The sequence below is a fragment of the Felis catus genome, chromosome A1 (genome assembly GCF_018350175.1).
Source record: "Felis catus isolate Fca126 chromosome A1, F.catus_Fca126_mat1.0, whole genome shotgun sequence".
Taxonomy (NCBI): domain Eukaryota; kingdom Metazoa; phylum Chordata; class Mammalia; order Carnivora; family Felidae; genus Felis; species Felis catus.
In genome coordinates this window covers 144,140,070-144,157,619 of record NC_058368.1, presented here as the reverse complement: position 1 = coordinate 144,157,619, position 17,550 = coordinate 144,140,070, and the positions used below count along the sequence as shown (strand labels likewise).

Here is a 17,550-nt window from a genome sequence, read left to right as displayed (position 1 = left end):
CACCAATACCCCAACCTGAAGTGAGACCGGGGCTTTACCCAAAGTGGGTACAGGGACGGGAAGGGGGAAGAAGGAGCCGCGGGAGACAGACACACGGACCAGGCCGGTGGATAATGAATTGGAGGGAGAGATGCAGATATGACAGGGGAAGTCAGAGGCCGGTAGGGGAGGCGATCTCCTCGCAGTGGGGAAGACCCTGCCGCCCCTACTCTGGGCCAAGTCGTCCCCGCCACAGCGCGGTGGCTGCGTTGAGGTGGGTGTATGTAGTGGGGCTACTCGTGGGGACAAAGGGCGGAGCTTCAGAGACAGACTTTGGCCCCGGGGTCCGTGCAGAGTTTGGCCCCGCCGCCCCCACCTGCCGTGCAGCGAGGAGCCAGCGCGTCACTCCCAGCGGAAACGCCGCACCGCCCGGGCGTCTGGCGAGGTGCGCGCCTCCCGGCCCCCGCTCCGACGCTTCGCGGCTTCGGGCCCGCCGCCTTCCTCGCTCGGCAGAACAGGGGCGGGGACAGGGTAGCACCTACCGGAATCCGCGACTCCAGCCGCCGAGGAGCTTTCGAAGCCAAGCCAGCCCAGACGGCACCCTGGAGCCTCCCGCGCTGAGGGTCCGCGCCGAGCCGAGGATGGGAGGCGCCGACGCCGACTTGACAGCGCGTCCCAGGTTAGCTTGAGACGCGGTCTCTGCAGGCTACACTTGGAGAAACTTTGGATCGCCGTGTTGGCTGCCGGGAGGAGGGCATCGAGGGAGCTACCCGAGGGCCGCGGCCTCCGTGAGCCCCGGCCGGTACGCCCAGGCCCTGGGAGCCCGCAGCTCCCGCGCAACCTGACATTGCGATGCCCTGAGCGAGGACCGAGACCCGGAGCCGACGGAGGGCTGCTGGAGGGCAGGGGCCTGTCCAGACTCCACTCAAGCCCACTCTCACGCCTCCCGCAAACCCTTCCTGTTTTCAGCTCGGGCTTTGCAGCGGCTCGGTTTTGAACCCCGGCAAGATACAGGTTTCGCCTCCTTCTCGGCCTTGCAGCGCCGGAGGGTGGATAGGGGCAGCCAGCGGCTGCAGGATGTCGGGGAGCATCCGGGCAGGGGCTCGCGGGCGCGTGTTGGCGCCGCAGCGGGAACGGCGCGCGCGAGGCCGCAGGAGCGCGCGGGTCTTGGGGTCCGACTTGCGCGCGTCTCCGCAGGTGCCTCGGGCGGCCGGGAGGCGGGAGGTACTGGCTGGGCGCAGGAGGCGAGCTGGGGGCTGCGGAGCCGTTTACAGCCACTGGCTTGACAAATGGGAGCCACACGGGGGCGGGCAGTCCAGTCCCGGCGCCTCTCGGGCGCTCACAGCCTTGGCACCTGGACCCCGCACCCCTTTACGGGAGGTCCGGGATCCAGAGGTCCGCCTGCCCCAGGATGGGGGCAATGGCTGCTCCCCTCCCGCGCGCCATTTCCCAAGGGAGGGCCGTGTCCTCCGGACTGGCGCTGCGGGGACCGCTCCGCAGCCGCTCTGGGCAGAGCCCCTTCACGTGGATGGCGATCACCTCAGCTCGCCAGCTACCTGTCTTGTCTCAGAGACGAGGCGACACAACGCACACCCCGCCCCCACCGGTGCCCCGGCGCTGTCGCCCCAGTCACCTTCCTTTGCCCTTCTCTGACAGCACCAAGGGCTTGCTCGCTCTCGCTCTCAGGAAAAACTGAGGGAACAAGCTTGGTTCCCGGAGCCAGCGGGGACTGTGGAGACACAGCTAGAATCCTCAACAGCTTGGAAATCCTATCACCTTGGTTCCCTGAAACTTGCAGGTATAGGTTTGTGTGTCTGTGTGTGTTTGTCTCTGGGAGTGGGGTCTACGGAGACAAGTGGGGGTGTAGCTGCCCCGGGGACCCAGCCCCGAGGCCTAGGGGACATACAAGTAACTAGAAGACACCCGTCCTTTTTGGCTTTGGGTGGGAAACAAAGCAAACCTTACCAGCTACTCCTTCCCTTGGGCAGTTTCGAAATATTTCCTACATGCCGGTGCCAGAGAAGAACACTTTTCCTGGCAAGTCATTACATTTCCTGGGACAGTCTTAGATGCATCTTTTGTTCTGGCCCTGCCCCTTTCCTTGCATGGCAAGAGGACACACGTTTTGCTTGTGGCAGGCAGACTTGGTTCAGTCTGAGGGCCACTAGCCCCCACATCCCGGCCTTGGGCTGCCCACTACTCCTCTGGATTTTTCAGACCTGTCTGGGAAGGGCAGAACAGCAGACCTACAGCGCCTGGCCCATTCAAACTCAGGGCTGGACGCTTCTCTAGACCCCTGGGCTCCTTCATCCATCTCTAGGCTATGGCAGTCATCTTTGCCCTTTGCCTCCTCCAGGAGACCGATGATGGAGACAGCCTGGTATGAGCCTGAGGGGGGTGGGCGGGCTGACAAGTAGGAAGTGGGACTGGATGAGGAAGGAAGAGTTTGTCACATATTTTCTCCAAGTGTACATAGGAAGCACCCCCTATTGAATATGTGGGAGTGGAGCCAGAAATCTTATTTTTAATAAGTTCTCCATGTGATTATGCCCATGGAAGGTGGAAACCCCATTGGTGTAGGTACTTTGGCCTCCCACTGTCAGACCCCTTAGCCCAGGATATACATTTAGTGATGCATGTGTAGAAACTGGTATTTTTTTTTTATTCCTAAATCACAAATGATCTTTTTTAAATTCTTATGATCATCTTCTGTAGATATTATCTCAATTTTAGGATGAGGAAACTGAATCTCAGAGGATCAGCTTCCCAAAGGTTAATAACTTGGGAAGAGACAGAGCCCCAGGCTCAAGCCCCAGTCTTGTGAGCATGCTCTGATCCCCTTGCGGGCGGCACAAAGACATGACAACCTGGAGCAAGGGTGAAGGGCTGAAAATCCAACTTGAAGCCCTTGTTAATTTCCAGCCCCCTTGCCCTTTATGGGCGGGAACACCAATCCTATTTGGAGGTAGAGTAAGAGTCTCAAAGGAAAAGAACAGCTCTCTCTGAATGCAAGGAAAATGGGGGTGGCTTGGAGGAAAAGAGCCATAAGGAAGGCCAAGCCTATCATCTGCAAGATGGCTTTTTAAATACCTCAGCCCATGTGGTACTGCCATGGTTGGTACCACCCAAATCAGGTACTCAGAACAATTCTACTCTATGCGAAGCTGGTATCCAAGAAGCAAGGAAAAAAGGAAGCAAGAGACACAGGAAGATCTAATTAAGTCCTGGTAAGCAGGGGAGTAAGAGGAGTGACTGGGAGGTGTCCCACCCTGCCTTCCTTGGCTTCCTCATCTGTATGGAACAGGGTGATAGGGTGCTAGGCCAGCTGAATGCTATGGCCCTTTCAACCCCAGCGCCCTTGCAGGCCAAGCTTCGGCCTGCACACACAGGATGGCGGTGCCTGGGATCCACTCCAGACACTTTTACAGACTCCTAATCACTGAAATATAATTAACTGAACAAACACTGTAGGGATGTCTTAAGAAGGAATTAAAAACCTAGACTCCAAATGGGAGAGACGCGTGGAACAAATTATTGGTATTTATGTAACTCTGAATAGCTTTGATTTCCTTCAGGAGGAGCTGACAGCTGGCTGACAAAAAATTCATCCAGAGAGAGAAAAGACATAAGTGAAGTCTGAAATTTTGAATAACGTTTTCAGGTAACTTTCTATTTCCATTTGGAGTGGGTGTCTGAGGGGCGAATGCAGTTATTTGAATTGCTTCATTTATCAACAGGTATTTTTAATAGGGCTCATAATTCTAAGACCAGTACTTTTTTACTTCTTTTTCCTGGCTTCTAGTCTCCTGCTAGCAGGGCTAAGTGAGATCTGGGGATTCCACTGTTCAGCCCATAGACTCTCACTTTATCCTCTGTTTTCAGCTTTTCTGATGGATCTGTTCAGAGAAGAAATCTTGCCTACAACAGTGGTTCTCTACTTTGGGTGGGAAAAAGTTCCCCAGGGGTCTAGATGTTCTGTCCACAGACTTTGAACCACCCTCATTTTCCGCCCTGTGCCTCATTGCCACTTTCTGTGGCACTTGGGGCCTCTTGCCCCTAAACTTCATGGGTCCTGTGGGCAATGTGGGGGCCACCTCCTAGCGGCTCTATGTGGCAGCCTCTGGGATGCTGAGGCAGTTTAGTACACCACCATCCCCACTCTCTTTCCAAAGCTCGTTTGAAATTAATTGCTCCTCTCACAATATATCTGTCCTCCAAGTTTTCTTTGTTCTTCAGAATACACATCTGCTTAAATAACTAAGTTGTAATTTCAGCGGGGTCTTGGGAGTAGAGAGAGGCACTAAAAGAGCATAGTAAGTATGCCATGATGAATCCTAAGAGATGTTAAAGACATTCTAATTTTAAAATAAAAAGCAATCCGTCCAGCTGTTTGTTGATTAATCTTAAATATGCTGAAATTATTCTATTTGGAAATTATAAGGAAAGTACATTTAAGGCTGTTTTTTTTCCATATTCACTTAATAGATTCCATTTATGTTTACAAAACATTATTCATAGATCTTTAAAAAACTACATTTTTATGGGGTGCCTGGGTGGCGCAGTCGGTTAAGCGTCCGACTTCAGCCAGGTAATGATCTCGCAGTCCGTGAGTTTGAGCCCCGCGTCAGGCTCTGGGCTGATGGCTCCGAGCCTGGAGTCTGTTTCCGATTCTGTGTCTCCCTCTCTCTCTGGCCCTCCCCCGTTCATGCTCCGTCTCTCTCTGTCCCAAAAATAAATAAAAACGTTGAAAAAAAAAAAACTACATTTTAAATATTTTATCTGTTATTTAAGTAGCCTGTGAATTAGAGACATGATAAAAATAAAAGAAGTCTAAATTCTGAGATAAAATTTGTAAAAAGAAGAATACAGTGAGTATTAAGGCACGATAGGAAAGTCTTTTTCTAGATGTCTGATTTCATCACCTTGCTCCACCCCCTACGGGGGATGAACGGTAGATCCTTAGACCCTTGTCATCCCACAGATGAGGAACCCAAGACAGAGGCTGAGAGATTGAACTGTGGCATACAGCTAGCACATGGAGGAATCGGGATGGAAATCTGGGTTTGTCTGACTCCTCAACTTTCTCCAGTTGAACTGTTACCTATTTGGACGGTGTAACTGCATTTGTGGATTATTTATATGCTACCTTATAACAAAGGGTCTGACTGAATGTTAATACAGTATCAGCACTCAATGAGGATGTTTCACAGGAGGAGACAGGAAGCAAGAACATTTCTGAAGTAGGATAATCATAGGCTTGAGAAGGATCTTCATCACAGGTAGGGCTTAGTTCTATGAAGAGTAGATAAATTGAACTTTAATATCAGCATTTTTGATGTGCAGGTGAATGAGCCATGTTAAAAGAACTAAGAGAGAGTAAAAGCATAAAGACAAAGGGATTATTCCAGTAAGGTACTGATTCTGAGACACTAGGAAACCAAACGTGTATCTATGGACAATAACGTATCTGACAGCTTTTTTCTCTGTGAAACTTAATTTTAAACAATTTTAGAATTATTCCACTTAAATGTGAACAGTTTAAAAAGTGAGCAACCCAAGGGGCTTTAGAAGTCTTTAAAATGAACAAAGAGTAAGCCCTTGTTGTTGCTGTTTTTTTTCTAGACAGTTCTCCAGTACTCAGGAGAGTACTGGAGAGGGAGTATGCCTACATCCACAAGACAGATTCACTAGCTGCCACTAGCTAGTGGTGCCACTGCCCAGCTTCTTCAGAGAGCCCTGGAGCCCACAGCACCCTCCCTTCCCACAGGACCACAGTGGGGCAGTGGCCTCAAGCAGCCCAGCCGGAAGTACATGGCCAGCTCCCCTTCTTTTCTCAGAACCTTCTGATACCAACCTGGTGAGAGAAATGATGACAGAAAGTGGTGAGGCTTAGTGTTGTGGAGAAAGCCTTTAACATGAGGGTGGGTGAAAAGATTTTAAAGTCTTTCCAAAGGATTCTTGTAAGAGTGTTTATTTAAAAACAAAACAAAACAAGCTTGGTCCCAAAAGTAGAAACTGTATGAGAGTATAGTATTGAAATCTGGTGTCTGGCAACTTGTTTTCATCTGAATATGTTCCTCAAATGTCACTTTTGGTCAAAGGTGTTTTTACATGACTAATACTGTATCTCTTCTAGAATTGCAGCTTCTAAATGGTTTCTATATTTGATATTATGTTGCAGCTAATTTCTCTACATCTCTGCTTTATTAAACCCATTTGTATGTGAAAAATGCTGAAATATTTCTTTTGTGAACCCCTTTCAAATGCTTTGCCTTCAGAATAGACCTCATTTGGGACCCAAGCTGTCAACCAATCCTAAATTCCTAAGGTCCCAAATTGCAGGTATGCCCGGCTTTGGAATAGCTTTTATAGAATGTCGCATAGGCAGACAAAAATTGCGGCATTCACTTTCATTATATTTATGTATGTATATATTGAATGTTGTTCTTTGCTTATCAACATCATGAGTGATGCTAAAGCAGAATGAATAAGTATATTCTTTTGAATACTGCCTTTCAGGAGCTCACAAGTTGAAACTCCTAGGTGTAAGAAAGTCTAGGCATAAATACTATTGATAATACCACAAAGCTGAATTACGTTGTAAGAAATTATGATCTAAGATGGCTCTTCTAAATTTTAATTATGAGGGGCGCCTGGGTGGCTCAGTTAAGCATCCGACTCTTCATTTTGGCTCAGGTCATGATCTCACAGTTCATGAGATTGAGTCCTGTATCAGGCTCTGTGCTGACAGTGCAGAGCCTGCTTGGGATTCTCTCTCTCCCTCTCTTTGCCCCTCCCCTACTCACTTGCTCTGTCTCTTTCAAAATAAATAAATAAATTTAAAAAAAAATAATTTTTAATATTTATTTTTGAGAGACTGAGAACAAGTGGGGGAGGGGCAGAGAGAGAGAGAGAGAGATACAGAATCCGAAGCAGGTTCCAGGCTCTGAGCTCTCAGCACAAAGCCTGATGCAGGGCTCAAACCCATTAACCATGAGATCACGACCTGAGCTGAAGTCAGGCGCTTAGCCAACTGAGCCACCCAGGCATCCCTAAAAAAACAAATTTTAATTATGGAACATATCTTATGTAAGTGCTATTATGCTCTTGTCTGTATACATGATCTATTTTACCAAAAAAACAAAAAACAAAAAAACAACAGATTAGTACTATCATACAGAAGAGTATGTGGAATATGTTCTTTTAAAGAATAATAATAAAATAAATAACAAACCACCCAGATTAGAAACAGAACATTAACCAAACCTTAAAATAAAAGCAATGTGTGTCCCTTCTTAATTGCATTGCTCTCCCTCCCCCCACCAAAAAGTAACTTTCCCTTGACTCCTGTGTTAATCATTACTTTTTTTTTTTTAAGTTTCCCACTTTTATATGATCCTTAAGTAAATTGTTAAACTAGGTAGCAAGCACAAAAGTAGTTGAACAAAGAAAGGCATATAGCACCGATATATGACTAAAGCTCTCAGGAGAAGGTAAGTTTAACAATCCCTGGATCAGAGTTTGGCCCAGTGTTTATAAGAGCCCCTTCTGAGCAAGAGCAGGAGTCCTGGGAAACAAGGGGCTCACCATTATAGGGCTTCTGGCAGGGCTTCAGTATAGTCCAGGTTCTGGATATCCAAGGGGAATGAATGTTCAGTCCTTCTCCTCCTAGGCTCACCATGACTTATCCCCAGGTCTCGAAGCAGGTCAAAGCAGAACAATTGAGCAGAGCTAAAAATAGTGGCACCGGATGCCCCAGAAAGCAGAGTATGGAGGAGGGAGGAGAGACGTGGTCAGGACGAAGAAAGTAGAGATAAGAACTGAGGGCAGGCTCACCTGGGCATCTGGTTCTCAGTTAAGAAGATGGTAAAATGATAGTTGGTCTCAGAGATGATGTCTGTGCACATCCATTATCCTGGCCCTTCACCATCTTCCTGGGATTTCTTGTGCTTCTCCTCTAAGATGATCTCCAGCCTCTGGTACCTTGTTTCATCTTTCTTGTTCTACTGTTTCATCTTGGTAGATTATATCCTTCAGTAGATTATTAAGAGTATATCTCCAATCTTGACTGATGGTTTGGCTAGATACAGAATTCTAAGCTGGGAAGCATTTTGCCTTCAGATTTTTAAAGACTTTCGTCCACTGTCTTTTACTATTGTTGATATATCTGAATCCATTGTAATTCTTGATACTTTGGCATGTGACTTATCCACCCCACTCCCCACCTCCTGCCCCCAAGCCTGTGAAATCTTCTTTGCTTTCAGTGTTCTAGAGACTTACAACCATGTGCCATGGCCAGGGTCCATTTTCATCTATTGTGCTGTGTTCTAATTGGACACCTTCAATTTGGAAACTCAAGTCACACATGAAATTTTTCTTGATCTCAGGTATCATTTCCTTTCCTGCTTGCCCCTTCTCCCACCCCCACTATTTCTGTCTTGCCAGAACTTCTAGTAGTTGAATGTTCGATTTCCTAGTGTAGACCCCTAATTTTCTTTTTTTTTCCTGTCCTGTTCTTTTTGCTTAACTGCTAGAGATTTTATCAACATTATCATCTAACCCTTCTATTGAGTTTTGCAGTTTGTATGGTGTTTTTATCTTTTAAGAACCCTTTTTATGATCTCTGAATACTCTTTTTTTTTTTTAAGTTTATTTATTTTGAGGAGGGTGGGCAGGGATAAAGAGTGAGAGAGAATTCCAAGCAGGCTCCTCACTGTCAGTGCAGAGCCCAGCGTGGGGCTCAAGCTCACAAATGGCAAGATCATGACTTGAGCCAAAATCAAGAATCAGATGCTTAACCAACTCAGCCACCCAGGCACCCCCTGAATATTCTTTTTTCATAGAATCTTATTTTTGTTTCATGGTTACAACATCGTCTTATCTCTTTGAGGATAGTGAGGTTTTGAAATTTTCATTTTCCTGACTAATACCTGTTTCCTCCAAGTTGCCTTTTTTTCCTATTTGTTCTGGTCTCTATCTTTAAGGTAAGAGGCTTTTTTTGCTTTGTTTTGTTTTTTATTATCTGTTCATAATTAAAAGGCTTGATTTAAAAAGCTGATGAAGGGGCACCTGGATGGGTCAGTTGGTTAAGCTTCTGCTCTTGATTTCAGCTCAGGTCATGATCTCATGTTTCGTGAGATCAAGCCCCACGTTGGGCTCTGTGATGAAAGCTCAGAGCCTGCTTGGGATTCTCTCTCTCTCTCTCTCTCTCTCTCTCTCTCTCTCTGTGCCCCACCCCTGCTCCCATGCATGCACTCTTTCTCTCTCTCTCAAATAAATAAATATTAGAAAAAATAAAAATAGGGCTGTGTGCTGACAGCTCAGAGCCTGGAGCCTGCTTCAGATTCTGTGTCTCCCTGTCTCTCTGCCCCTCCCCCACTCATGCTCTGTCTCTGTCTCAAAAGTAAATTTTTAAAAAAATTAAAAAAATAAAAAGCTGATGAGAAGCCTTGAGCACATGGGTGAGGCTTGTAATCTTTTCTTTTCTTTCTTTCTCTTTCTTTCTTTCTTTCTTTCTTTCTTTCTTTCTTTCTTTCTTTCTTTCTTGGGTGAGGCTTGTAATCTTTCTTTTCTTTCTTTTCTTTTCTTTTCTTTCCTTCCTTCCTTCCTTCCTTCCTTCCTTCCTTCCTTCCTTCCTTCCTTCCTTCCTTCCTTCCTTCCTTCTTTCTTTCTTTCTTTCTTTCTTTCTTTCTTTCTTTCTTTCTTTCTTTCTTTCTTTCTTTCTTTCTTTCTTTCTTTCTTGAGAAAGTGAGAGAGAGCAAGCAAGGGAGGGGCAGAAAGAGAATCTGCCCAGCTCAATACCAGACACAGAGCTCTATCTCACAACTTTGAGATCATGGCCTGAGTCTAAATCAAGAGCTGGATGCTTAACCACCTGAGCCACCCAGGTGCCCCAAGGCTTATAATCTTTAAACCTCACTGTAGGATGATCTGGGTGGCGTGTTAAGGAATCCCTGTGGTTAGTACTCTTAGGTATTTTTTTTTTTTAAGACAGGTCAGATTCTTGAGAGGAGAGTATAATGATATTATATTGAATAATAAGGGTACAGCTACCAGGCTTCTTGGAGTTGCACTGGGGAGAAGGCTGTGAGTCCCTTCACTCGGTGGTCAGTAAGCATCCAATCATTTATTTCCTATTTTCTTGTCCTCAAATATGTTGGATGTCTTCCAGTCCAGAGGTCCTTCTGTTTCACCATTTCTGGAGAATAAAGCTCTGGACATCTCAGATGAGATGGGTAGTATCCTATCTCCTAGTGGCTTGGAGTGAAGGAATGACCTGAGGCAGTGCTTCTCAAATTTTAATGAACATGTAAATCACCTGAGGATCTAGTTAAAATGTAGGCTCTGGTTCAGTAGGTCTGGGATGGAGCCTAAGATTAAGCTTCAGGGAATGGTGTGCTGCTGGTCCAAGGTAGGGTTCCATTGTGAATAGCAAGGACTTAGGGATCTAACTGCTTCTCCGACAACTTTTCACCTAGTCCTCATTATTTTAGCCATTCAGTCCACCACCCTCCCAGTTCTAGAGCTTCCTGCTTACTGCCTCTCTAGAGGATTCCACAGTGGCTGTGGGCTTAGTTATCAGCTTTATCACAAATGACCTGAGGCACAGCCTTTTCAGGTTGGCTAGTTTGGTCACCACTGGTCCACCTGCTTTCTGGCTTCCAAATGTTGCTGTTGTCTTCTCTCCTTTTCGTGCTATCCTTGTGAATTTATGTCTTTTTAACAATTCTTCAGGCACCTGACTGGCTCAGGCAGTGGAATGTGTAACTCTTAATCTCAGGGTTGTGAGTTCAGTTCCCATGTTGGGTGTAGAGATTATTTAAAAATAAAATCTTTTTTAAAAATTAAAAAAAAATTCTTTAGTTTCAGGGGATTGTTCAGGAAGGAGCAAAAGTAGAGGTGTGTGTTCGGCCACATTCACCCTAACTATTACCATCTGCTAAAATATTTTTCTAAAGTTTGGCTACATCAGCATAAATAGAGCCTGATTTATGATAAATAACTGCTATTTTAAACCTCTAGGTGTTTGCACAAGGAACATTCTCTACTTCTCTCGTCCTACTTTGTCTGCCTCCCAAACTCTTAGCAGTCCAAACCCAGCTCAGTTGGGTGGCCTCTGTGAGCCCCTCAGTCCCCAAGCCACCAAAGTCTGTATATTCTCCTGACTTTAACTCATAACCAGCTGCTTATATGGTGTCTCTTCCAAACAACTGAGTAAGCTCTTTAGGGCCAGGGCATGTACCTTTGTAGCTCCGTGCCCAAGATATAATAGGAGCTTACAACTGTTAGATTAGGTTCTGTGTGCATGCCTTCTTTCCCCCTTCATTTTCTTTCTGTTCTCTTCACCTCTTTTTCTGTTAAGAGGTCATTATACTTATTATCCATTCTATTATCCAATAAAAACTCATGTCCCGTATTGTTAATTTAAAAGTAAATGAGTAAAATAGGGGCGCCCTAACTCAGTAGGTTAAGCGTCCAACTTCAGCTCAGGTCATGATCTCATGGTTTGTGGGTTCAAGCCCCACACCAGGCTGTCTGCTGTCAGCACAGAGCCTGCTGTGGATTCTCTGTCCCCCTCTCACTGTCCCTCCCCTGCTTGCACACGTGCATGCTCTCTCTCTCAGAAATAAACATTAAACAAATAAAAGTAAATGAGAATAAATAATACTTCTCAATTTCTAATACCTACTTCATTAAATAAAAGAGATTTAAATATTACGTAAACTTGGGGCACCTGAGTGGTTCAGTTGGTTGGGCATCCGATTTTAGCTCAAGTCATGATCTCATGGTTCGTGAGTTTGAGCTTTGTGTAGGGTGAGCTGGAGCCCAGCTTCAAGGGTGGGTGCTGACAGTGCGGAGCTTGTGTGGGATTCTTTCGCTCTCCCTCTGACTGTGCCCCTCGATCATTGTGCCCTCTCTCTCTGTCAAAAATACAAGTAAGTAAATAAGTTTTAAATAAATAAATATAATATAAACTCCATTTGATTTTTCTCCCCAGCTCTAAGCACTATTCAAAAACAAACATTTCCTCAGTTCTAGGTGAAGACATAATACACAATCTTTTTTCTTCCTTCCTTCCTTCCTTCCTTCCTTCCTTCCTTCCTTCCTTCCTTCCTTCCTTCCTTCCTTCCTTCCTTCCTTCCTTCCTTTCTCTTTCAGTAAGCTATACGCCCAGTGTGGGGCTTGAACTCACATCCCCGAGATCAAGAGTTGCATGCTCTACTGACTGAGCCAGCCAGGAGCCCCTAAAGACATAATTCTTATCAACTGATGGAATTCTCTGTTGAAGGAGTTTGAATCTAAATTATTTAAATAAAAGTAATTTTTAGTTTTAAAGATAAAAAATAAAATGCTTATAAAGACTACATGACCTCACTCACATTTCTAGCCTAGAACTTTCTCAGAGCAAATGTACTGTTGTCAAAATGTAACCCAGCAGGGGCTCCTGGGTGGCTCAGTGGGTTGGTTAAGTGTCCAACTCTTGATTTTGGCTCAGGTCATGATGTCATGATTTGGGAGATTGAGCCACCCACCCAGGAACCCTGCCTCAGGCTCTGCCCTGACAGCAGGGAGCCTGCTGAGCTTCTCTCTTCCCCTGCTCATGTGCACTCTCTCTCCCTCTCAAAAAAAAAAAAAAAAAAAAAAAAGTAAACCAACTGAATGTGGCTGGCTTCATAATCTAGTGTTTGATTTAAATAATGAAATCAAGGAAAATGCATAATCACATGCCCACCATTCCCATCTCAGTGTGAGTTCCAGACATTATGTCAGTTACTTAATGTCTTGTAGTTCAAATGATTTTTCATCCTTTAAAAGAAACACAGGGGGCGCCTGGGTGGCGCAGTCGGTTAAGCGTCCGACTTCAGCCAGGTCACGATCTCTCGGTCCGGGAGTTCGAGCCCCGCGTCAGGCTCTGGGCTGATGGCTCAGAGCCTGGAGCCTGTTTCCGATTCTGTGTCTCCCTCTCTCTCTGCCCCTTCCGTGCTCATGCTCTGTCTCTCTCTGTCTCAAAAATAAATAAAAAATTAAAAAAAAAAAAAGAAACACAGAAATGCCCTCAAATTGAAAATCTAAGTAATAGTTACATTATTTAATTAAGAGCACATTTAAGTAATTTAACCCTGAGAAGTTTTTAGATTAATCTGCCATAAATATGCCATATTTTAATTGATTCAGTTGCAATTACACACACTTTTGGAATTTTTGCTTCAATTTACATTTTAGTATTGTTTTTAAAATATTTTTCACAAGTGGAAAATAAGTGCATTATTGTTTAATTATTGTGGAATTTAGGGAAGTACTCCATTGGCACTAGATCAAGATTTTGAAAGTAAATTTTAGTTTATAATTACCTAAAGGCTGTTACTATTCTAAAATTTATTTTATTTTGCAGTTCACTTTTTTGTTCTCTATTAATAACATAATCTCCTTTATGTACTGTTGCTCTATACATATATATTTCAGAAATTATCAATAACAACATGAATATAAATTGGGATTCCGGCTAATCTTTTGTTCTTCATGTTCTTTGATAACCAGGTTTTGATTCTGACTTTTGAAGATGGATGAAGGTATAGAAATTTCAAGTGATGGAAATTCCCTGATCAAAGCAGTCCATCAGAGCCGGCTTCGCCTCACAAGACTCTTGCTAGAAGGTGGTGCATACATTAATGAGAGCAATGACCGTGGGGAAACACCTTTAATGATCGCTTGTAAGACCAAACATGTTGATCATCAGAGTGTCAGTAAAGCCAAAATGGTTAAATACCTGTTAGAAAACAATGCTGACCCCAACATACAGGACAAATCTGGGAAAACTGCTTTGATGCATGCTTGCTTAGAAAAAGCCGGTCCTGAAGTTGTTTCCCTGCTCCTAAACAGTGGGGCTGATCTCAGCTTGCAAGATCATTCTAGTTACTCAGCCCTTGTTTATGCTATAAATTCAGAGGATAGAGAGACCCTGAAAGTTCTACTTAGTGCTTGCAAGGCAAAAGGGAAAGAGGTCATTATTATAACGACAGCAAAATCACCCTCCGGTAGGCACACTACCAAACAGTACTTAAATATGCCTCCTGTAGATATGGATGGGTGTCATTCCCCAGCCTCCTGTGCCACTCCTTCAGAAATAGACATAAAAACAGCTTCGTTGCCACTTACACATTCTTCTGAAACTGAAATGACACTTTTTGGCTTTAAAGGTCTGGAGCCCTCAGGAAATAGTGATGACACACAGGACCCAGGCTCCCCTGTGAGGAAGCCTTCTATGGCCTCTAATGGGCCCAAGCTACCCCAGGCTCCAACCTGGATCAAGAGTCCTCCCTTATTCATGCACCAAAACAGAGTGGCCTCCTTGCAAGAGGAGCTCCAGGATATTACTCCAGAGGAAGAATTGTCCTACAAAACCAATGGGCTGGCACTTTCCAAGCGATTCATCACTAGGCACCAAAGCATTGATGTAAAAGACACTGCACATTTGCTGAGAGCCTTAGATCAGGCCAGCTCAAGAAAGATGTCATATGATGAAATAAATTATCAATCATTTTTTTCAGAAGGAAATCAGCAATGCATTGAAATCCCTGCTGAGCCAGATCCAGACTCTAACCAGACGATATTTGCTTCCACCTTAAGAAGTATAGTCCAAAAAAGAAACTCAGGGGCAAATCACTACAGCTCTGATTCCCAGCTCTCGGCTGGTCTTACCCCTGCAACTTTAGAAGATGGCAAAGCACTTATAGGAAAGAAAAAGATCCTCTCACCGTCTCCTTCCCTGTTGTCAGGGCCCAAAGAATTGTTGGAGAATATCTCACCAGGTCCCTTGAGCCGGAGAAATCATGCAATTTTAGAAAGGCGTGGTTCAGGAGCTTTCCCTTTAGATCACGGTATCACGCAAGCCAGACCAGGATTTCTGCCACCCTTAAATGTGAATCCTCATCCCCCCATCTCTGATATCAATGTCAATAATAAGATTTCCAGCCTCCTTTCTTGTGGTCAAAAAGTGCTAATGCCAACAGTTCCTATGTTCCCCAAAGAATTCAAAAGTAAAAAAATGTTGTTAAGGAGACAATCATTGCAAACAGAACAAATTAAGCAATTAGTAAATTTTTAAGAGATGACTAGAAAGCACATTTTGTCCAAATGTCTACATCAGAGAAATATAGAACCAGAAAATAAACCTCAAATGTTCATCTTTTAAAATCTTATAATTGGTTAGTCAATAATTGTTAGAGGTATCAAAATATACTGTGTATCATATTAGGTACCGTGGACACACAAATAATACATAGTTTCTGCTAAGGAAATTCTCTCAAACAAAATTAAAGCTATACTTCTCAAAACCTCTAATATTTAACAATCTTCATATGGTCCAAGTTTTTAATTTAAGCAAAAATCAGCAAAAAAAAAAAAAAGTCACATGTGGTGGATATGACTTTAAAATTTTTTTCAGATTTTTCAGATATTTTATTAGGAAACACTGCATTCAAATCAATAAATATTTTTAACATTAAAAGTCAACAAATAAGATTGTAATTTTCCATGATGCCAAAAGCATAAAAAAAAAAGGGACAGCTATTAAAATGTTCTATGAACAATAAGCCAAAGGTACAAAGCCTAAGGCATAAAGAAAGAATGAACTAATTCTTAAAAAATGTTGACTGCAGGTAGGTGAAATCTAATTAAAATTAAAAATTTTTTTCTAATTCAAATTTTAAAAAGTCCAACCTATTATAGTAGACTAGGCAGCCAATATTCGTATGGTCAGTTTAATCAACTCCAAGTGACAGATCAGTTTTACAAGCTAGTAATAATCTATGTGAAGTGCTGGTGTGCTGTTTTTTGCTTTGTTTTATTTTGATTTTAATGTAATTTCATGGAATTGTTTCTCCATATCTTTTAATTCCTGCTATTATTTTTTAAAGCCTATATATAGGTTCTCAACAACAAGATAAAGCAAAAGGTTGAAAAGCGTTCCTCTTTACTTATATCAAATTACTCTTGTCGTTCTAAGGACAACCAAAAAATGGGGATTTATCACAAATAGAAACTATATGCTTGCTTCGTTTTAGAAAAGAAAAGCTGATTATTAGATTATCTTAGATTAGCTAAAATTAAGAAAGCCAGTAGAAACTTAATTACAAAATATACTAAATATTCGGCCAAAATTAAACAGTATCCTTAATTTCTAATATATAATCATTAGACATTTATATAATAAGAATAATAAGGGTAATTTCCTTAGCGTGACATTCCAGTCACATAGTATTTAGGACCTATGAATAACTTCTAATTAAATAAATGAATACCATGCTACTATCATAAAATGTTACAAAATGACTATATTATGTGTCTGATTTCAAAATGTGTTTATACAAAAAATCCTCATTTCAATCTAGCAGTTTTACAACAAAGAATAAGTCAAATTATATAAAACCTGAGTATATTAATTTGATGACTGTCATATACAACTTTATTTCTTTGCCTATTAGTAGAGGAGATCCTAACAATTGGCATGATGCTTGGTAATTTGATATAAGCAAGTTGTAATGTACATGGTAATTATTTAATTTCTTGTGGCTTTTATTTGAAAAAAATAATTGGAGGTTTTCCATTTAATGTTTTGAAGAACAATAATGTAAATTACATTAGAAATATTTTTTGATTCAGAACTTAGAATTGTACCTGATGTTTATAGGTAGCTAAACCCTTTTTGCAAGTTTTAATACTGAGAAAAGTGCTTGGCTTTGAGTTGTAAGGATACAGTCTGGAAAAATATGTAAATAGAGTAGTTCATAAACAAAATGGTATCAATAAAGATTTTAAATGTTATTTTGATTATCATTGCTTTTTATTTATTTCAAATACTAATGATAAATATTTCAACATAATCTCAGGAGAAACTGTGCCACATGTTACTTTGGGTAAATAGAAAACTAAGAAACAATAACTTCTGATGCAATTCACATCCCAATGTGCAAAAAATATTTAATAGGATTAAAGTTCGTTGAAGGTCATATTTATTTTACTTTTTTAATGTTTATTTGTTTTTGAGAGAGAGACAGACAGAGCATGAGCAGGAGAAGGACAGGGAGAGAGGGAGACACAGAGTCCAAAGCAGGCTCCAGGTTCTGAGCTGTCAGCACAGAGCCCCAAGCTGGGTGGAACCCATGAATGGCGAGATCATGATCTCAGCCAAAGTCAGACACTTAACTGATTGAGCCACCCAGGTGCCCCTGTTGAAGGCCATATTAGAAGAGCTCTTAGTCTTCCATCAATCCTAAAAACATGTTAGGGGCTAAGGTTGCTTGAGTTAGTATGCAAAACCATCCTATGGGACTTTTCACTCTATTAAGTGGACTATATCACTGGGATCCCAATGGTAAGTCACAGATGTTTTCAACAGGAATCAGATATGTATACATGTGCTATATTTTAACTTAACGTAGAAGTATAATTTAACTTTAATTTCAAGGTATGATGACACTTCATTCATTAGTTTTACAGGTACCATTCTTAGTTACTTGTGGCTAGGATTTCCAAAGAGTACAGCTAATACTTATTCACAGCAAAGATAAT

At 42.8% G+C, this 17,550-nt stretch overlaps 2 protein-coding genes across 6 annotated transcripts in view; one reads left to right on the top strand and one right to left on the bottom strand.

Annotated features, from left to right (window-relative positions):
* The first annotated feature begins 520 nt into the window (after positions 1-520).
* ANKRD34B (ankyrin repeat domain 34B) lies at positions 521-16,803 on the top strand. 3 transcript variants are annotated; one of them, XM_019836089.2, is made up of 6 exons: positions 521-658; positions 1,636-1,777; positions 3,555-3,640; positions 4,961-5,040; positions 5,602-5,836; positions 13,519-16,803. In XM_019836089.2, exon 6 carries the CDS (start codon positions 13,541-13,543, stop codon positions 15,083-15,085), a length of 1,545 nt encoding a protein of 514 aa, XP_019691648.2. In that variant the 5' UTR covers positions 521-658; positions 1,636-1,777; positions 3,555-3,640; positions 4,961-5,040; positions 5,602-5,836; positions 13,519-13,540; the 3' UTR covers positions 15,086-16,803. The 3 variants fall into 3 exon arrangements, with proteins under 3 accessions (XP_019691648.2, XP_003981159.2, XP_044918583.1); XM_003981110.5 differs by lacking the exon at positions 4,961-5,040; XM_045062648.1 differs by lacking the exons at positions 521-658; positions 4,961-5,040 and adding an exon at positions 855-993.
* FAM151B (family with sequence similarity 151 member B) overlaps positions 11,560-17,550 on the bottom strand; it is a 53,967-nt gene continuing 47,976 nt past the window's right edge. The window contains exon 8 of one of the 3 annotated variants that reach the window (XR_006601289.1): positions 11,560-11,900. The gene's annotated coding sequence lies outside the window, so the exon portion shown is untranslated. Of the gene's footprint in view, positions 11,901-12,938; positions 12,982-17,550 lie in introns of those variants that run through there. The other 2 variants (XR_006601296.1, XR_002744248.2) reach the window with 2 other exon arrangements.

Coding starts and splice junctions, on each gene's coding strand:
- ANKRD34B (XM_003981110.5), top strand. CDS start 13,541: ATGGATGAAGGTATAGAAATTTCAAGTGATGGAAATTCCCTGATCAAA.